The 21,904-nt window shown below is 43.9% G+C and overlaps 1 protein-coding gene across 2 annotated transcripts in view; it reads left to right on the top strand.

Annotated features, from left to right (window-relative positions):
- Positions 1 to 15,844: 15,844 nt before the first annotated feature.
- Positions 15,845 to 21,904, top strand: part of LOC307191863 (uncharacterized protein) — a 145,123-nt gene continuing 139,063 nt past the window's right edge. For both annotated transcript variants that reach the window (XR_013829867.1, XM_079932111.1), the window contains exon 1: positions 15,845 to 16,308. Coding sequence is in view for 1 of the 2 variants with exons in the window: in XM_079932111.1 (XP_079788237.1) it covers positions 16,143 to 16,308 (166 nt within the window). In the remaining variant the exon portion in view is untranslated. The remainder of the gene's footprint in view (positions 16,309 to 21,904) is intronic.

The raw sequence follows: 21,904 nt of genomic DNA, 5'->3' as shown, positions 1-21,904 counted from the left end.
AAGGAAAAAAAAAAGGGGGGAGGAGGGAAGGAGGAGTGGAGAGAACTTAATCTGGTTAAAGTAGGGCAACATACAGTATTGATGAGGATGTTATCATCCTTAAAGCCCTTGTTAGCGCTCTGCTGCCTTCCGCTTTTGCAAACAATGAGATAATATTTCTTTATAATCACGGAGAGAGATTATACAGTTTATTTTCTTGGCAGGGTTCATATTAATGACATGATGACTTTAAATCAATTTTCTGTTTTTCAGTGGGTATGGATGTATGTAGTATTTGGAAAAAATGTATATTTCTCTATTCTTTAGGAATTGAAATGAAACCTCAAAATCAGATTTGTTTTGCTATAACAGTTATGCCAACCTTAAATAGTCCTAAATAGGTATCACTTAGGAAACCTATCAAAAGAGTGTGTTTTCATAAACATTTTTCTTTACAGCTGAGTAAGTCCCAAGTTGTCTGAACTATAAAGGGACAAATGTGAGAGAGGGAGAGTGAGAGAGAGAGAGAGAGAGAGAGAGTGAGAGAGAGAGAGTGTGTGTGTGTGTGTGTGTGTGTGTGATTTTTTTGCCGTTTAAGAGGTGAGGGACTCTCTGAAATATGTGCTTGAGGACCCAGGAACTCAGAATTTAGTCTTTGCTGGTGACCTTACAACCAGTTACAAGCCCCTTAAGCTTGATATGATCAGTAGCCTTCTTTTCAGTTACCTCCGTAATTCTGATTTTAAAAATACCAAATACAAGAAAACCCAATCTCCTAACTTGTAGTTCCAAGATGTCTGGGAGGTGGGGTGTCTCACTTTGTGACCAGCCTTCTGAGGCCTTGCTGACGTTCTCATTCTGGAGAGTGACAGTGAACAGTAAGGAGTGTTTCCTTGTCAAGCAACCCCTCCCAGGTACCCTGCCCCACCCCCCTGGTTACCCAGAGGTGACCCAGAACTGGAAAAGCCCGAGGCACGGGTGTCACGTACATTGTCACAAACCCAGGAGTGAAGCCAAAGAGACTATTCGCTGGTCTGGTCTCTTTCTCTCTATTTTCTGCTTCTCGCACATGTCACTCTTGTTACTTTGTTCTCCCTTCCCTTTCTTCTCACTTGGTCTCTTATCATTTGGAAACCTAAAGCAAAATCTGGCCAGCCGTTGTGTTTTGTCTTGTACTGCCTAATGTTGGACAGCATTAGTCCACCAGTGATCAATTTTTATCTTATAGGCTAACATCTAAATTTAGGAGATTGCATATATGTACACACAAAAGTCTGTCTTCTCTTGAAAAATTAGAAGATTTGGCAATATTGGGTCTGCATGGTGAATTGTTTGAAGTAGAATAGTGGCTGCCCATTTTAAACAGGTAGATATGCACTTTTCAGTGTTATAGTATCCACCAGTTCCTCTTGACCCTGAGGCCTCGTGCCGGTGTGCTTGCCCTATTATAATTGTTATCGTATAAATGGAAGGCTGATAAAATGGATTTCCCTAATCGCACATTAATTTTATTTCAAATTAAGTGAGAGATTTATTTTTATTATAAAATTGTATTATTAAATCATATTTGTTTAAAAATAGCACCAGACAAAGCAGTATACTGCCAAGTTAAGAAAGCATTGTTTAGAGACATGAAAATTCAGGCAAAATTCAACACAAAGACTGGTACAAGAATGACTTTATTCATAATCGCCAGAGACAGAAAACAAGGTTCTTTGACAAATTCCGCATCTTCAGTGAGAGAGTCATGTTACTTATGTTACTTCTACTAATAGAGGAGAATGGCATTGGTCAGCAGCTTTCATGTATGACAAAGCAGTGAATTCACCTTTCTTATTTTGTCCCAAGTTATACAAGTTTGTAATAAATAACATCTCCCCAAATTTCTTGCCCATAATTATTGATTTCCATTGATTTGGTAGCATCTTCTATTGGTGTTCATTCACGTTTATCTCTGATTTTTTTTTTTTTTTTTTTTTTTGCAGAGCACAGGCTCCGGACGCGCAGGCGCAGCGGCCATGGCTCACGGCCCCAGCCGCTCCACGGCACGTGGGATCCTCCCCGTCCGGGGCACGAACCCGTTTGCCCTGCATCGGCAGGTGGACTCTCAACCACTGCGCCACCAGGGAAGCCCTATCTCTGATTTTAAGAGGTGAAAGCATAGGGGTCGTGTGGGCAGGCACCGTATTTATAGGGATGGGGGGCCGGTTTATTTTTTGATCCTTTCTCATTTGGGGAGCTAGAATGGAGGCACCTGTATTTTGGGGAGACTCTCATGGTGGAACCAAACACCAAAGGTTTGAAATTCTTAGCTATTAAGTTCAAAAACTTTGGTCCAGGTGTAGGATAGAACAGATTTGGAAGAATATGTGATTGGGGAACCATTTTCCTTTCACTTCTATCTCAAGCACCACCATGCAGACTAGAAAATGCTTTTCCAAGTTAGGGAGGAATGAGAGAAGTGGGAGGGAAGAGTTGGAGAGGGTAAGCATCTCTCTGAAAGGGGCCCTACGTCTTGGCCCATCACTCATGGCTGCGTGGAGGTGTCAGTGGCAGAGGGGGCTTTGCAAACTCGCTCCCGAGTCTCCCACAGCCCATCCACCCTTGGGAGAATCCCTGTATCTTCCTTGTGTTCGCAAAAAGGGTTTGGAAATTTGCTGATGGAGTTAGTAGATTCCAAGGGGGTCTGGTGGTGGGTCATACCAAGGAGGCTTTGCCAGCTTGGGTTCTGATGAAGCCAGTGCAAGGACAGAGGAACATCCACCTCCTGCCCCCTCCAAGTCTCTGTTTGATCCCCAAACACAGATACCTCACCTCAGGGAGGATAGGAAGGAGGACTCCTAAGAAAATCTTGTAATCCTAGGGTTCAAGCCTACTATGACTGAGAAAACACGAAAGAATAATTGGTTTAGGGAGCAGTGTCAGCTCAGTGAGGGGGATAAACATGAACAAGATTTCCCCTTCAGTCATAGCGCTCAGCTCTGTGCTGTGGAATCTATTCCCAACCTGTTGTCGAACCCAAGTTCACGTGCCCGATGCACAGTGAGCCCAAACTGAAACAGAGTTTGGAGCAGAGAAAGGTTGATTAGTAGAGGAGGTGCCAACTCAGAAGATGGAGACCTAGATTCATCTCAAATCCAACCTGTTGGCTGGCTGGGGTGCGAGGTTTATTTTTTTGTTTATTTTTTTTGCAGTACGCGGGCCTCTCACTGTTGTGGCCTCTCCCGTTGCGGAGCACAGGCTCCGGACGCGCAGGTTCAGCGGCCATGGCTCACGGGCCCAGCCGCTCTGCGGCATGTGGGATCTTCCCGGACCGGGGCACGAACCCGTGTCCCCTGCATCGGCAGGCAGACTCTCAACCACTGTGCCACCAGGGAAGCCCTGGAATGCGAGGTTTTTAAAGGCAAAAGAGGTAAAGGGGAGGGGGTCTTTGTGATCTCACCTTCCCGATAAGGCCTCCGTTGCAGACTTCCTGGCACCGTCACGTGACTCGGGGTGTCCTTGGTGACTGTGATTGATCTGTGAGCGCCTGCAAAGCAAACTAGTAAATCATGGCCTTGTGATCCCTTAACTTCTTTCCAGGAGAGAGCAAAAGCCTTGGCTGAAGCATTTCATTATTTACTCAGAGCTTTTGTGGTGGTTCAGAAGCTTCATTTCTTAATTAGCCCTCCTGGTGTCATCAATTTTAAGTTCACTTGGGGCAGCTGGTTGAAGCCACAGGACATTATCTCCACAGTTTGGGGTCATAAATCAAGGCATTAGTTTAAGCTAACCATCATGGAAAAGATTTTGTTGGGCTTGCTTTTCCTTTGTTTCTGCATTCCCTCACCTCCCTAGTTGTAACTGTTTGAATCTGCGCTTTGGAACTCAAGGAAAGGTCTAGGAGTCTAAAACCTTTTTCTACAAACAAGAAACAGGAGACATGGAAAGGTTTTTGTACTCGGTGGGACCCCACAGGGTCCTGCTCGCTTTCAATCCCGTAGTGATATCTTGGGCAGGTTGCATCTTTCCTAGTCTTTTTTGGTTATTACTACTCAATCCAAGTTAGTGTCATATTTGGTTTAAACCTTACCTTCTCCCTTTGTCCCAAGCACAGTTTGAGCTGAGACCCATCTGCTTGGGTTGGATGGGAAGGGGGTAGGCTCTGAGACACCAGTCTCTCCTTCCTCTTCCTCCAGGGTGCTGGTGTGGAGAGGGGGGCCGGAGGATGTCTCATTATTTTACTGGCTGCTGTGGTAAATGTACTGTCTTGCGGGTGCTGCTTCCCCTACACCATCTGGCCATGGTGCCTCTGGGGGCCAGGCACCCCTGTACTGGCTATCTCCTGAGGAGCACAAGTGAGTTCCTTGAGAGGGCTTTGTGGCACTGTCCAGCGTGCTGCCCATGACTCATGTCACCCTCCTTTTCTTTCCCTCCCCTCCCCTTTTTAAAAGTATGACCAAGGTGGACAGTTGCTGTTGGGATCCTGGCTGGTTACAGTAGGGCTGGCATTTCCCCATTTTGGTAGACTTTCAGGGTAAGTACGTAACCTTAGTTCTTGGCTGCTTTCTTTAATCTGTCCTTCTTAACCCTGTCTACATACCACAATTGCCTGAATTACCTGAAGGGCTTAAAAAAAAAATCCACACCCAGGTCTCCCACCCTCAAAAATTCTGAGCCATTGTTCTGGAGAAAAGCTAAGCATTGGCATCTCCAAAGCTCCCCGTTGCAAGTCTGATTTGGAGCAGGGGGTGGTTGAGAATGACTACAGGTAAAGGGTACTTTCCTGTGTGGTTTATAGTGTGGGCTCTAGGGTCAATTCTGGGGCAACAGGAACCAAGCCACCCAACATCTTCGTGGAAGTGACTGACTGACTTCCTGGAGGAAACTAAGAGGACAATTCTCCCACCAGGTAGAGGGATACCAGATCCAGAGGTTGAAAATTAAAATATTTTTAAAAACTGAGATTTGAGCTTGTGAAAATCACTTCTACTACATAGTGTTAGGAAAGCAAAGATATTTCTCATATCTCTGTGAAAAGGAGGAAAAAGAAGATAAGCCTAGAGGGTCAAATGTTCTTTATAAACTGAAAACCATTCCTATGTGCTTATTTGGGAAAGGATATGGGGACAAAAAAATATTGCTTGGATTTTAGTAAACAAAGAGTGTTGCCTGCCATTACAGTAAACAATGAATTATGCCCACCATCGAGCCGTCAGTCACTGTTGCCACCCCACTGTGTGCCCTGAGAGGAAATTCAGGATGGTGAAAAAAACTATCTGGCCCTAGATATTTAAGATGCTTATCAAAGGAATAATTTCAATGGACCCAGTCTTTTGCATCTTCCCATATGTAGAAAAGCACTAAAATCATTAACCTGACATGTCTGTTTTTTTGTGATTAGCAGTAATCTTTTGATGTTCAGCTACATGTTTTTTTGTTTTTTGTTTTTCCCCAGCAAAAACTATATATCCTGGCTCTTCCCTTACCTCTTTGGAACAGTTCCTCGGAGCCATATGAGAGGCTGTCTCCCAGTCCATAGTCCTCAGTAATGTCCCTGAATAAAACATAACTCTTTAGGTTGTACCTTTTGTTTTTTCTTAGTTGACAAATGTAATTAAAGAAAACAGCCTAGATGCCCTATGAAATAAACCACTGTAAGAACAAAGACCAGGGATGTGGAAGCGACGTGATCAAAGCCTAATGCGCTCCCAGGAGAACTGAAGTGTCAGCAAGGTTTGTGCTGGTTGTTCATAAAATAAGCAGTTATGTGTTTAAGGGGAAAATCTGCCTGGGACATCAAAGTCTTCACAGACCGCAAGTTGTAACAGAGTGTCTTTTGAATGTAGCGGAAATTGTGTGTCCTGAAAAGACGGAAGCCCGGGCAAATGTAAGCATAACTGGAAATGCTGTTGTTCAATGTCCTGGAAATATGGCTAGGAAACGAAAAGATAAATTGTGTGAAAAGTTTTAAACATTGTGACGTTTGCTATTACAGCTGATGAGGTTACATATTTAGTAGTATTTAGATGTAATAATTAGCTCTATTTATTCACTCTGGGTTTGAGGGTTTTTTTTTAATTAATTAATTAAAAAAATTTTATTTTTGGCTGTGTTGGGTCTTTGTTGCTGCGCGCGGACTTTCTCTAGTTGCGGTGTCCCCTGCATTGGCAGGCGGATTCTTAACCACTGCACCACCAGGGAAGCCCCAAGGGTTTGAGAATTTTTTTTTTTTTTTTTGCAGTATGCGGGCCTCTCACTGTTGTGGCCTCTCCCATTGCGGAGCACAGACTCCGGACGCGCAGGCTCAGCGGCCATGGCTCACGGGCCCAGCTCCACGGCATGTGGGATCTTCCCGGACCGGGGCACGAACCCATGTCCCCTGCATCGGCAGGCGGACTCTCAACCACTGCGCCACCAGGGAAGCCCTGAGAATTTTTATGATTGAAAATATTTTGGACAGCATGCCCATGACAGGCACAATACAAGGAAGTGAGTAAGAAATTCATTTTTGTAACAGAGGAAACTTTCAAACAATTTTATGTAGCTGTTGTTCCTGGGATAGATGATGCTCATATTGGACTTGCCATTAAATGTAAGTTTCATGTCGTAAGTTACATGAGGACACAGCTTTTACATCTACTCATTTGCATCATTCAGCAGAAATTGCTTTCTGCTGGAAGTTAAAAATGGAATGCATCACAAACACAGAGTTCACCACCTGTAAGCTGGATCTCCTCCTAGGGTTTGGACCACAGAGTGTTCCAGGTGCTGTTTGATGAATTGGACACGTAACACAGCAGTCTCCTCACGGCAGGTAGGTTGAGAGGCTTAGTCATGGCTGAAGCTAAGGAGTATTATTGAACTGTCGAAACAAACTCATTCACATCATCTGAGGAAAAAGAAAAATCTTTGCTTATGTTAAGCAGCAAAGATTGTTGTCACATACTTGGCCCTTTGGGTTGACAGACACTTTGAATATTTCCTACAAAGCCATCCACAGTAGTTATACAGCATGATGGAGACAGTTATCTGGCACAGTGTTACCTGGTCCTCTTTTCTGTGCTAGAATTAGTTTCTCGAACTGTAACTGATGGCCTGAATTCCGTGATGGATACACTGACAACTGACTTTCCAAAGTGGTTTATTGATCTCAAACTCTGGAACTAACCTCCCACTGCTCTGTGCTCCTTTATCAATTCTTACCTATAATGTGGAAGATGGTCCATGGTGTCATACAGGATGGAAAATTTAGTACAGTGACACTAGAAAGTCAGACTCCTGCAAATACCTTAGCAATTGTGCAGAGACTTTTGGAAAATCTTTGAAAATGCCTACGTTTTTCAACAGCTCTTTTCCAATGTCAAACATCACTTCTAGTCAAGACTACCTGTCAAGGCTGAATTCTGAGTTCATATCAAACTTAAAACAAGATTTAACAATGAAATATTCCTGCCAAAGAAAAAGTTGCAGATTTCTGGTTCCAAAATAAAAGTCAACAAATTGTGAAAGAAAATATTAGAAGTAAAATATTCCAATTTTTATCTTGGTTTTTATTTATTTATTTATGGCTGTGTTGGGTCTTCGTTGCTGTGTGCGGGCTTTCTCTAGTTGCGGCGAGTAGGGGCTACCCTTTGTTGAGGTGCGCAGCCTTCTTCATTGTGGTGGCTTCTTTTGTTGCGGAGCACGGGCTCTAAGCGCATGGGCTTCAGTAGTTGTGGCACGTCGGATCAGTAGTTGTGGCTCACGGGCTCAGTAGTTGTGGTGCACGGGCTTAGTTGCTCCACGGCATGTGGGATCTTCCCCAGCCAGGGCTCGAACCGGTGTCCCCTGCCTTGGCAGGCAGATTCTTAACCACTGTGCCACCAGGGAAACCCTTTTATCTTGATTTTTTTTTTCAATTTTGAATTTGAGATACAATTGTCAGTATCACACATGCACATATTATGTGGTTTGGTTGCAGTCATAGTTCAGAAAAATACAGTTTGATTATTTTCCTGGCACTTGGTTTGTTTTTCTTACCCAGAAAATAGACCTTTATGTTCCTGGCTTCTGTAGTCCCTGGAGTTTTCAATGATCTCTTCAATTCACCTCTCGTGCAGGCAATGAATTATGTGGCTCTAAAGCTTAGCTAACAGTTTTCACCATAAGATGAAGTCAATGAATCCTTCTTGGAAAATCAAGCAATTACTTAATTCTTCCACTAGTGGGCGGGCACGCTCTTTCTTTCTAAATAGGAGCCTCAGGAAAGTCTTTTTTTAACATCTTTATTGGAGTATAATTGCTTTACAATGGTGTGTTAGTTTCTGCTTTATAACAAAGTGAATCAGTTATACATATACATATGTTCCCATATCTCTTCCCTCTCGCGTCTCCCTCCCTCCAACCCTCCCTATCCCACCCCTCTAGGTGGTCACAAACTACCGAGCTGATCTCCCTGTGCTATGTGGCTGCTTCCCACTAGCTATCTATTTGACGGTTGGTAGTGTATATATGTCCATGACACTCTCTCACTTCATCCCAGCTTACCCTTCCCCCTCCCGACATCCTCAAGTCCATTCTCTAGTAGGTCTGTGTCTTTATTCCCGTCTTGCCCCTAGGTTCTTCATGAACTTTTTTTTTTTTCCTTAGATTCCATATGTTAGCATATGGTATTTGTTTTTCTCTTTCTGACTTACTTCACTCTGTATGACTCTATAGATGGAGAGATATACCATGTTCTTGGATTGGAAGAATCAACATTGTGAAAATGACTCTACTACCCAAAGCAATCTACAAATTCAATGCAATCCCTATCAAACTACCACTGGCATTTTTCACAGAACTAGAACAAAAAATTTCACAATTTGTGTGGAAACACAAAAGACCCCGAATAGCCAAAGCAATCTTGAGAACGAAAAACGGAGCTGGAGGAATCAGGCTTCTGTACTTCAGACTATACTACAAAGCTACAGTAATCAAGACAGTATGGTACTGGCACAAAAACAGAAATATAGATCAATGGCATAGGACAGAAAGCCCAGAGATAAACCCACGCACATATGGTCACCTTATCTTTGATAAAGGAGGCAAGAATATACAGTGGAGAAAAGACAGCCTTTTCAATAAGTGGTGCTGGGAAAACTGGACAGCTACATGTAAAAGTATGAAACTAGAACACTCCCTAACACCACACACAAAAATAAACTCAAAATGGATTAAAGACCTAAATGTAAGGCCAGACACTATAAAACTCTTAGAGGAAAACATAGGCAGAACACTCTATGACATAAATCACAGCAAGATCCTTTTTGACCCACCTCCTAGAGAAATGGAAATAAAAACAAAAATAAACAAAGGGGACCTAATGAAACTTAAAAGCTTTTGCACAGCAAAGGAAACCATAAACAAGACCAAAAGACAACCCTCAGAATGGGAGAAAATATTTCCAAATGAAACAACTGACAAAGGATTAATCTCCAAAATTTACAAGCAGCTCATGCAGCTCAATATCAAAAAAACAAACAACCCAATCCAAAAATGGGCAGAAGACCTAAATAGACATTTCTCCAAAGAAGATACTCAGGAAAGTCTTTGAGAACCTTTTCTATTTTAGGCGGTTGGCCAAGAGTTTTATCTACTCACTTTTAGGGAGAGCTCTGAATCTTTATACTCATGGTCAGAAATACTTCAGAAAGCTTTTATAAGAAAATTCATATTGTCTCTCCTTTTTTTTTTTTAAATATGAGATTTTGTTGTTGTTGTTTTTTTTGTTTGTTTTGTTTTGGCTACATCGTGCAGCATGTGGGATCTTAGTTCCCAGACCAGGGATCAAACCTGTGCCACCTGCAATGGAAGCATGGAGTCTTAACCACTGGACCATCAGAAAAGTCCCTATATTGTCTCTTAATAGTGTATCTTTTAATTAACATGTTGGTTAAGATTTATTTTTGAAAGACATATTGCAAATAAAAACTATATTCCTTAAATAGACTAACTTTAGGTGACTACAGAGGCTGTTTCTGAAGAATTCAAAACATCAGAATACTAGAATACCAGTAAACACTGTGCTTGACCTGAGAGCTGGTTTAGTACATCAAGCTCACCATTCAGAGGTAAGTAGACATTGTTAGGCGATGAGGACGTTGTTGAATATTAAGTACTGCATCTTGGATAGCCCCTTTACACTTGCCTTTGGATTTCTACTGAAGTTCTCTGCAGACTCTCTCTTTATCAGTGTGTAGTTACTTGCCTATTTACTTTCTTCACACCCAGTCCAGGAAGTGGTAATGAAATCTCATTTAGGCCCATCACACAACAATCTTTTTTTGCCCTAAGTTAAATGATTTCTTGCACTCAGGAAGTGTAGATACATACAATGGCCATTTTTTTTTCCTAAAAAAAAAGTGGAGTTTCCTTTATTCATTCATTCAACAAATATTTATTAATTGCTGACTATATCCCAGACGTTGGATATAAACAGTAAGTGAGACAATTTTGTCTTTGTGAAACTTAGTTTAGTTTGTGTGTGTTGTGGGGGGAGAAAATATGGGGGGAGAGGAGTGAGGGAGTTTGAGAAGGGCAGATGATATAATTTCAGATGGTGATAAGCACCATAAAGAAAATAAAGTATTGATTTTCAACAAGGGTGCCAAAACTGCTTAATGGGGGGAGAAGAGTCTTTTCAAAAATGATGTAACAACTGAATATCCTCATGCAAAAGAATGAAGTTAGATTCTATCTCATACTATGTACAAAAATTAACTCAAAATGGGTCAAAGACTTAAATGTAAGAGCTAAAATTATTGAATTCTTACAGGAAAATATAAGTGTAAATTTTTGTGATCTTGGATTACACAAAGGTTTACTAGATATGACATATAAAGTGCAAGCAATGAAAGAAAATTTATTTCAAATATTTCAAATATTTCAAAATTTTCAAATATTTCAAATATTAAAGCTTCGTGCTTCAAAGGACACTATCCAGAAAGTGAAAAGATACCCCACATAATGGGAAGAAATATTTGCAAATCATATATATGATGAGTCTAGGACCCAGAATATATAAAGAACTCTTACAGCCTCAGCAATAAAAAGACAGCTCAATTAAAAAACAGGCAAAGCCAAACTATTACATTTAGGATGGATAAACAAGGTCCTACCGTATAGCACAGGGAATTATCTCCAGTCTCTTTACCATAATGGTAAAGAATATTAAAAATGAGTGTGTAAAGCTGAGTCACTTTGTTGTGCAGCAGAGATCAGCACAACATTGTAAATCAACTGTACTTCAAAAAAAGGAAACAGGCAAAGGATTTGAAGATATTTTTTCCGAAGAAAATATACAAATGGCCAATAAGTATGTGAAAAAAAGCACTCAGCCCTATTAGTCATTAGGGAAATGCAAATCAAAACCACAATGAGCTACCATTTCACATCCATTCGGATGGCAAAAATAAAAGACAATTACAAGTGTTGGCAAGGATGTGGAGAAATTGGAACCCTCATACATTGCTAGTGTGAATGTAAAATGGTGCAACCACTTTGGAAAACAGTTCAGCAGTCCTTCAAAAAGTTAAACATCGAGTTACCATATGATTCAGAAATTATATTCCTAGGTAGGACAAGACAATTGAAAACATATGTCTACGCAAAAACTTGAATGTGAACGAATGTAACAGCACTATTCATGATAGTGAAGAAGAGAAAACAACCCAAATTGTCTGAGAAATTTTAAAAATGTGGTATATCCTTTCAAAGAAATATTATTTTGCCATGAAAAAGGAATGAAGTAGAGATGTATACTACAACAGGGATAAACCCTGAAAGCATTATGCTAAGTAAAAGAAGCCAGAAACAAAAGGCTGATTCCATTCATATGAAATGCCCAGCATAGGCCAATTCATAGAGATAGAAAGTAGGTTGGTGATTGACAGGGACTAGGGAGGGGAAATGGGGAATAACTGCTAAAGAAACAGGGTTTCTTACTGGGGTGATGAAAATGTTCCAGAATTAGATAGCAGTGATTGGTTGCACAAATCTTGTAAATATACTAAAACCCACTGAATTATACACTTAAAAGAGTGAATTTTATGGCGTGGGGTTACATCTCAATTAAAAAAAGAAAGAAGAAGGGTGAGAGGATGGAAAGTGGGCATAGGGTGGTAAGTGGGTTATTTTAAACACTGGCCAGGGAGAGTTTTGATGGAAAGGTCATGTTTGAGTAGAATATTTGTTGAATTCATGAATGACTAGATGAAGCACACAGACCCCGCCATGCTCTCTATACACTTTTCCTTCCTTTGTACATGTCCTTTCTCTGATACATACAATATTAGAGTGTGTCTCTACCCATTCCAATTCTACAAATTTGTGTGAAAGACACATTCAGGAAATGAAAATCATCGTCATTTCATGGAAATGTTTGCTTACAATGCTTCCCTGCAGAATCGGTTAACAGGAAAATCTCTAAACTCTAACAATGCCTTAATTGTCTTAAGGAAGGTGTGTTAACAGGATGTTAAATGAGGCTCTTGAATGTTTTCTAAACCATTCAAGTGGAATACAATTGGTGATAAGTGGCCACATAATCTGGAGAGAATTCTTAATTCATCTCTGTTGGAGGACGGAGGGAATGAAAAGTGCCCACCAACTGAGAAGTTATCTTTTTTTTTTTAAACATCTTTATTGGAGTATAGTTGCTTTACAATAGTGTGTTAGTTTCTGCTTTATAACAAATGGAATCAGCTGTACATATATCCCTGTATCTGCTCTCCCTTGAGACCGAAAAACAAGGCAGGCAGCTGCATAAAATCAGTGGATCAGTTTCTTTTTTTTTTTTTTGTTCTACGTGGGCTTCTCACTGCTGTGGCCTCTCCCGTTGCTCCGCGGCCATGGCTCACGGGCCCAGCCGCTCCGCGGCACGTGGGATCCTCCCAGACCGGGGCACGATCCCGTGTCCCCTGCATCGGCAGGTGGACCCTCAAGCACTGCGCCACCAGGGAAGCCCTGGATCCATTTCTTATAGGGTGACTTACTCACAGTGTGTGACCAGGAGACAACAATCCAGAAGCGTTAGAAGCTGCACTCCACAACCCTGAGGGGCCACTGGGACAACTTTATAGTTAACCTATAAGAGGGTGTGGGGGCACGTGCTTGGAAGGAAGCAGGATGTGCATTCCTAAGTCAAGATTTATGAATGGGTAACTAGTCTTTGGGAGTTGGGAACACATCAGCACAGTTCTTCATTGTTGGGGGACTAACAGAGCATAAAGGCCACTTGGTTTTAATTATTAAAAAATGTCTATTAGGGCTTCCCTGGTGGCGCAGTGGTTGAGGGTCCACCTGCCGATGCAGGGGACACGGGTTTGTGCCCTGGTCCGGGAAGATCCCACATGCCGCGGAGCGGCTGGGCCTGTGGGCCATGGCCTCTGAGCCTGCGTGTCCGGAGCCTGTGCTCCGCAACAGGAGAGGCCATGGCAGTGAGAGGCCCGCATACTGCAAAAAAAAAAAAATGTCTATTAACTACAAAGCCCTTGATGACAGGGAAGTGATATGCCACACAGCCCTGGGTAGGGTCAGCGTAAGGACTGGAGCAACGGTATGGAACCGAGATGGCGTCAGTTATGACAAGAGCCATACAACCTCCCACCTCTAACCTACAAAAGAGAGGATCCTTCAGTAGGGGCTGCATGAATTGGGGATGTTTGGTGAGCCAGGAAGGCTCATTACCCGCCCCTCAGGCACAGGTGGTAGAAGTGAATCAATCTCAAGTTATTTTGAAACGACCCTCTTGGAGGGGGGCCGTCTGTTGCACAGGAGAGAGATTTCTAAGAAGCCAAAGAGTTCATTGCTTGCTTTAGAGTAGGATTTTTCAGCCTTGACACTACTGACGTTTTGGACCTAATAATGGTTGTAGGAGTCTGTCCTGTGCATTGTTGGCTGGTCAGCTGTATCTCTGGCCTCCACCCACTAGAAATCACTGCCCCCCTCCCCCTGTGCCAGTTAATGTAATTGAAAATGTTTCCAGACTTTATCAAATACCCCCTGGGGGTGGGGGGCAAACATTGCCCCTGGTTGAGAAGCAGTGCTTTCAAGAAAGGTACGTGTTGTGTTGTACCCTGAAGGCCTACAAGGCCTGTGCGCATGCCCAGCTTTAAGACCGAAGAAAGAGCCCGGAGTCAGCAACAGAGACGTCAGTGGTTTAATGGATGGGGGATCTTACATGTTGGAGGCAAGGTCCTGGAGCCACACCCCACCGTGTGCGGTGGACCACAGGCTGGACAAGGTGGCAGTCGTCCCTCCGGGGTGGGGGTGGTAGAGGTAGGGGGGTGGCCACGGAGGGGGAGAGATTGCTAGTTAAGGGGGAATTGATGTCAGGTTGGCTCATCGGTTACCAGGGAAACTAGCAGAGGGGCAAGGTCAGTCGTGTGAGTAGGTGTAGGTGAAGCAGGCGCTGGTCGAGTAGGGGATGTACAGAGAACAAGAGAACAGCCGCCTTGAGCAGCCTGGCCATACAGTACATGCCAAGATACCCACTGTGGGAGTCTGGAAAGTTCTCCATGAGTCAGCATATTAGTTTCTTATTGCTGCTCTGATAGATTACCAGAAACTTGTGGTTTAAAACAATGCACATTCGTGATCTCATAGCTCTGGAGGTCAGAAGTCTAACATGGGTCTCGGGGGGCTAAGATCAGGGTGCTAGCAGGCTTGTGTTTCTTCTGGGAGCTCAAGTGGAGAATTTCTGTCCTTGAACTTTCCAACTCTTTGAGGCTGCCCTCCTTCCTCAGCTCCCAGCTCCCAGTCAGCAATGATATCACCTGACGTCTGCTTCCACCATCACACCTCCTACTCGGATTCTGACCCTCCTGCCTCCCTGTTATAAAGACACTTGGGATTACATTGGGCCCACCTGGATAATCCAGGCCAATCGTTCCCACCTGAAGGTCCTAAACTTCATCACATCCACAAAGTCCCTTGTTCAATGGAAGGTAATGTATTCACAGGTTTCACAGATTAGAATGTGGACAGCTTTGGGGAAGGTATTTTCTGCCAATGACAGTCGGTATTTGGGCATGGAGTAGCCAGATGGCATCAGCAGTAGTTAAGTAATATTCTGTGCTTTCTGCAGTCCTCCCTTGGTATCTGCAGGTGATTGCTTTCAGGATCCTCGCGCACCTGCCTGCCCCACGCCCCCAGGATATCTGCAGATTCCCAAGTCCTTATACAAAATGGCAGAGTAATACAACGTAAATACTTTGTAAATAGTTCCCGGGTGCCCAGCAAATTCAAGTTTTAGTTTTTGGAAGTTTCTGGAAATTTTTTCCCCGAATATTTTCCACCTGTAGTTGCTTGACTCTGCAGATAAGGAACCTGGGGATACCGAGGGCTGACTCAACTTCCTTCTTTCCTGGCTCCTCCCAGGAATGGGAGGTGCCTGAGCTAGTGGGAAACGAGGTTGATGAAGAGATCTCACCCAGTTCTTCCTCGGCCGTGGGGCGGAGCGGCTGTGTAGCTCAGGCCTAGCTGGAGGGAGGACGGACTCTAAATTAAGTGGAAGATAATGGTTTTGTTTACAATAGAGCTGAATTTTTTTTGTTTTTAACTGAAGGTTATGCTGTTTTAATTCCTGACTTGTCTGGAAAGCCACGGGCTCTACCTGGAAGGTTGCTCGAGGCTGGAAAAAGAACTTTTAGGCTGTAAAACCAAAGGCAATGATGGGGTGAGAGAAAATCGCTTTTCAGGGTCCCTTGCAGACTCCGGCTCGTTGAATAAACCTGCTACAAGATGATTTTGGGGGAGAGGGGATTTCAAAATTCTACTGATTCACCCCATGAACTAAAAAGACCCTCTTCCTAGAAGGGGAGAGGCGGCTGAGTGCGGAGCTGTCTGCAGCCGGAGGCCGAGCAGTGGGGAGGCCTCGGGAAGCCCGTGGTTTTCCCTATTTTCTCAGGAACGCCGGATGATTTTTCTCTTACGTAGAAATTTGTGGGAGGAAGTAGAGGAAGGAGAGAAGAGAAAAGAGTGGGAAAAGGCTGGAAGGACCCGGACAGAATTACTGGCCCTCACGTAGGGAAAAAGATGTAGACGGTCTTTCCAGTCTGTGCTGGCAGGAAAAGCCAGGGCATACGGCTCCACAGGAAGGGGCGCAGCTCACACCTCTGCAGCTCCGAATCCGACCAACATGCTTCCCAACGTGTAGATGTATGGCTGCCCAAACCCAGAAACTATCGCCAGAAAACTTCCGTGGGCTTCTTGAGGACACCAAGGAGATAGCGAAACCCCAGTTTGTCCCCTTGTGGCTGGACAAGCCTGCTTCCTTCACTCCTGGGACCTGCAACACAGTGGACCAAGCCATAGACAAAGACAACTGTGAGTGGCGACCATTATTAAAACCAAAGTTACCTATTGTTTTTTATTATATGGGGTGTGTTTATAGATAATTATAATGACTATTTGAAGCATTCAAACATGACAGCTATATTCTATTCACAGTTCTTTCTGAAAGAGAGAGGTGATGATTTGGGGTGAGATGGCTTTGTTTTGCTTGTTGTTGTTTTGGAGATCATGGAGTCCCAAACGTGGATGCAGGTTTCATGCGTGAAATGAGGTGCTGGTTTGTTTGAATGGAGTGGAGTAGTCACGAGAGAGTGCAGCAGGCAATGAAGATAACGCAATAAGATAAACAAATGTTGTGTGCCTTCCACATCAGTATAGGGCCTGGGGAAATGCGAAGCGGGAGAAGTGGGCCTGGCCCTCGTCAGAGCTCCAGGTCCAGAGAGAAGAAACACGCTCAAAAGTGATGTGGGGAGAGGCAGGGAGCAGTTAAGCAGAATTCACCTTTCTTTAGGTTCTAAATAGGAATGAACTTTGTTTTTCTTTAAATCAGTTTTTGTTTTTGAATGTATTTATTTTTTATTTTTGGTTGCATTGGGTCTTCGTTGCTGCGCGGCGGGCTTTCTCTAGTTGCGGTGAGCGGGGGCTACTCTTCGTTGCAGTGTCCGGGCTGCTCATTGCGGTGGCTTCTCTTGTTGTGGAGCACGGGCTCTAGGTGCGCGGGCTTCAGTAGTTGTGGCACGTGGGCTCAATAGTTGTGGCTTGCGGGCTTAGTTGCTCCACGGCATGTGGCATTTTCCCGGACCAGGGCTCAAACCCATGGTCCCTGCCTTGGCAGGCGGATTCTTAACCACTGTGCCACTTGGGAAGCCCAGGAATGAACTTTTAAAGCTTTACTCCAGGTGCTTGGCAGGTATTGGAAGTAGGACGTTTTTTATGTATCTACCGCTGTGGGCGTATGCTGCTTTCATGCCCACAATACTACCCAGGATGGGCAATGAAAGAAACCTGGATTTTTTCTTTCTCCTCAGGTGGGTGGGCAGAAATATCCAGCCGGAGCTGGATTCTGTCTCTCTGCATGTATTTCTAGCTATCTACCTGGGAACAGGTGCTTCTTACTTTTAAATTGCACGTTGTAAAGTCTCATTTTCTAAATTAAGGAGATTGTGCCTGGCCACACGTTAGGATCTCGGTAAGTAATTTGTTGAAGGAAGGAGAGTAGGGAGGAAAGAGGGAGGGAAGGAAGGAAGAAGGCAAGAAATAAGACTTGCCTTAGGTGTGTGCTGGGTGTGTTATCACACGACTTTGCTTCAGGAGGTGGCCCAGGAGATGATGGAAGAGCTAAGCTCTGGGAAGCACACTCCGAGGCTTAGGGCTGTGACTAGAGGAAACAGGGGGGTTACTCTGGTGCCAGATTTTCAAGGTTTGTGGTGGGAGGAGTAGAACCGTCCTTATTCTGTGACTATGGGTAAGAAATGTTACCGTGAAGGTGGGATGAGTTACCAGTGAGCTCGGGGACCCTTGTAACTCGATTCTCCCTGAAGAGCTGCTTAATTGCCTTTCTCTCGGTGCAGAAATCAGTAAAACCCAAGCAGCCCTGTGCTTTCTTCATTTACTGCCCTGCTTTAAGATCACTCTCTTCTCTCCCTGGAGCCTCGTTCTCCTGCATCTGTCTGGGTGTTTGATGCTGTTAGCCCTGTGCTCTGCACTTGTGGTTTTTGTTTCTTTAAATGGGGCGGTGGGGTTGTTATCTACCTTCTGTGGTCGCAGCGGAGTTGGTGTTGCTCTGGCCTCACACACACCTTTTGTGCTGTACTGTGACCTCCAAAATTTGTCTGTTCCAAGGTGGCTGGAACTTGGCTGGGTGTAAACAAGCTGTTGAGAATATTAAACGTGAAGAGTCCAGGTGTATGTAGAGTGGATGTTCGTCAGTATTTGTGGATTTGGGAAATTCTTACACGCTTAGTGTTTACTCTTTGCCTGTCTTTATTCTCAATGCTGTCTTCATTTGTTGTCCAGTCAAGACCCCACGTCTGTGATACACATGATGGAGAGCATTGTTTTCTGTTTTGACAAGAGTAAGCCACTACATTTCTGAACAGGGGTGGCCTGATCTGGGCCATCCCTAAAGGAGGCGATGCTTCCTGCTCTATTTGACTGGGGGTCAGGTAGGGAGTCCAAGTTGGAGCATTGCGAGGTGATTAGAAGAGAAATGAAGGAATAAAGTAAGATATATACCTTTCTTCTCCTTTTCCTTTCCCACATATATTGAGAAATACAAGGGTTCAGCAGAAAATGGGAACTCGAGGAGTTACTGGAGCAGAGACAGGAATGCTCCACGATTATGGCCTGGAAGTCCCTGCACTTCCTGCCCCCCTTACAGGTAGGCGGGGCTGTGTCATTTGTTCTGGCCCTGAGTGGAAGGAGATTTGTGACATCCTTACCAATGCACAGAAAAGCAAGGGCAGCAGCTCACAAGCTCCCTTCTCTTGCTAAGGTGACCCCTGGGCCTCGTTTGAGGTGGTGGAACATTAGCTCCAAGCAGCTTGAATGCCTGAGATGGAGAACAGCTGCACTTGGAGGGCGTGGGCATGTAGAAGGCTTTGAAGGAGCAAGAAATAAATGTTACTGAACCAAAGTTGGGTTTGTTCGCCCACGCGCAGTAAAGCCAATCTACGGACACTGGATTGTGGTGAAGGAAAGTACAGTGTTTGCTGAAGGGCACCGAGCAGGATGGATTTCAGCAAAGTATTTTTAAAGGCAAGGTTTGGGGGGGGTGGGGTGCATCCCAGGGTATGTGATCAGCTCGTGCACAATTCTGATTTGTTGATGGTGAGGTAACAGGGTGGTGTCACAGGGGTTAACAGTCTTAATCCTTAGGTGCCAGTAGGTCTGGGGGCTACGTGCTCGTGGTCATCAAGCAGTTAATTTGTTCCATTTGGTGGGAGTTTTAGCATCTGTGAAACAACTCAGGAAATGTGCATCAGATACTATTATCTAGGTACTTCAGAGAGGAGCTAAAGCAGAGGATATGGGGGAGGGGTCCATCCGGAAAGGCCCCATAAAGCCCTACTGCTCTGTTACAAATACGTGTTTTCTTAAGCCACTGAAACTTTAAAATTTTTTTTAATTTTAATTTTTTAAATTACATCAAATGAATTTCATTGATGTAATTTTCCAGTTTAAAAACACTTATGTAGCAGTTTATAATTTATAGAGCATTTTTTCCATAGATATTATTTCCTTTAAAGCTCACAGTGCTCTTCAGGTAATTTTTCTTTAACTTTTTTTTTTTTTTTGGCTGTGTTGGGTCTTCATTACTGCTTGTAGGCTTTCTCTAGTTGCAGCGCAAGGCTCTAGGATGTGCGGGCTCAGTACTTGTGGCACACGGGCTTAGTTGCTCCGCGGCATGGGGGATCTTCCCGTACCAGGGAACGAACCCGTCTCCCGTGCATTGGCAGGCGGATTCTTAACCACTGCGCTACCAGGGAAGTCCCTCTTTTAACTTTGATTTTGACTTAATTTCAGACTTTTAGACAAATCGCAAGAAGAGCACAAAGGATTCTTGCATATCCTTCATCCAGATGATCGAAATGTTACCATTACTGCATTACTTGATTCTATTTTAATATAAATTTATTTATTTATTTTTATTTTTGGCTGCGTTGGGTCTTTGTTGCTGCGCGTGGGTAAACGGCGAGCTGGGGCTACTCTTCGTTGAGGTGCCCAGGCTTCTCATTGGGTGGCTTTTCTTGCTGCAGAGCATGGGCTCTAGGCACCTGGGCTTCAGTAGCTGTGGCACGTGGGCTCAGTAGTTGTGGCTCGCAGGCTCAGTAGTTGTGTCTCATGGGCTGTGAAGTGCAGGCTCAGTAGTTGTGGCGCACGGGCTTAGTTGCTCCGCGGCATGCAGGGTCTTCCCAGAGCAGGGCTCGAACCCGTGCCCCTGCATTGGCGGGTGGATTCTTAACCACTGCGCCACCAGGGAAGCCCACATTACTAGATTCTTGTCCTTCTCTCTAAATATGTATACAGTTGTCCCTTGGTATCTGCAGGGGATTGATTCCAATCACCCCCCATTCCCCTGTGGATACCAAAATCTGAGGATGCTCAGGTCCCTTTTATAAAGTGATGTAGTGTGTGCGTACAACCTTCCACATCCTCCCCTGTACGTTAAATCATGTCTAGATTATTTATAATACCTAAGTAAATGCTTTGTAAATAGTTGATAGCTGCCAGGAGCTGGCAAATTCAAGTTTTGCTTTTTGGAACATTCTGCAATTTTTTTTTTCCTTTTTCAATATTTTTGATCTGTGGTTGGTTGAATTCGAGACTGTGGAACCGACGGATACAAAACGCCTACTGTACACATATTACTTTTTTTCTGAACTGTGTGAGAGGAAGCTGCAGATGTGATGCCCCTTCACCCCTAAAGACATCAGTGTGTTCCCTAGAAACAAGGACGGTAGGACCATGGGTTCTGCAGCCTATTCTAGACTAAAACAGACGAATTTTGTGGAATTCCTAAGTGGGGAAGGTTGAATACAAGTTCAAGCTGCAGACCAGAGGTCACAGCCCATTAGGGAAAGCCAGGTCAGAACTTGGAAGCATAGAATCTTAAAGAAAACAGGTTTTTAATTTTGTAACTGATATTTTGATATGATATGGTATTTAGGGGGCCAGATAAAGAGTTAATGGGATTCCTACCTTCAGGTGTGTGGGTAGAAGTGATTTCAGGAAAATCTGTTTCCTAAGGAAGATAAAACTGGACTTGCTTTTTTTTTAAACATCTTTATTGGAGTATAATTGCTTTACAATGGTGTGTTAGTTTCTGCTGTATAACAAAGTGAGTCAGCTCTACGTATATCCTCATATCCCCTCCCTCTTGCGTCTCCCTCCCACGCTACCTATCCCACCCGTCTAGGTGGTCACAAAGCACGAGCTGACTCCCTGTGCTATGCAGTTGCTTCCCACTAGCTATCTACCTTACGTTTGGTAGTGTATATATGTCGGTGCTACTCTCTCACTTCGTCCCAGCCATCTTGAAGGTCCCCCCTGGACTTTGTTTCTACTTTGTGTCATGGTGGGCTACTATTATCACTGTTTATTGACACGTTTTCAGTAAAATCACTTCTGTCTATTCCAGGCCTGAAAATGTGTCCCTGGCAATGATGCCATTCTTTAAAAGGATGTAGTTAATGAAAGTATAGGAAGGTGTCTTGGGGGTGGGTGGGAGGGAGGGAGGGCTAGCAGTTGCAAATGATACCCATTGAACTAAAGGAACATTGTCGATACAGTTCAAAGTCAGGTTAGGGTTAGACACTGAGGAATGTGCTGCCCCCTTCTCTTCTGACAGTGACTTGGGCTCGTTCATCCCAATTTCCAGAGCTGTGTCCTTTTCACTCTTTCTTCCAAATCCACCTCCACATGAGCTTTCAATCTGTGCCTGGGTTCTGGTTTGAACGAGCCACTGATTTATTTGCAGACATCCGGGACCTGGTGTGCAGATGCAAATGGCAGTTTTCTCAAGAAGTGTTGGTGGCAATCGGATCCTTTTCTGATTTGCATTCTCAAGGCCTGCAGGTTCTCAGAAAACCACATCTTACAGGCAGTCTGGTGAGGGTTATTTTTAATC

The sequence above is a fragment of the Stenella coeruleoalba genome (genome assembly GCF_951394435.1).
Source record: "Stenella coeruleoalba genome assembly, chromosome: 9".
Taxonomy (NCBI): domain Eukaryota; kingdom Metazoa; phylum Chordata; class Mammalia; order Artiodactyla; family Delphinidae; genus Stenella; species Stenella coeruleoalba.
The sequence above is the reverse complement of the archived record's forward strand: the minus strand, read 5'-3'. Positions and strand labels throughout refer to the sequence as shown.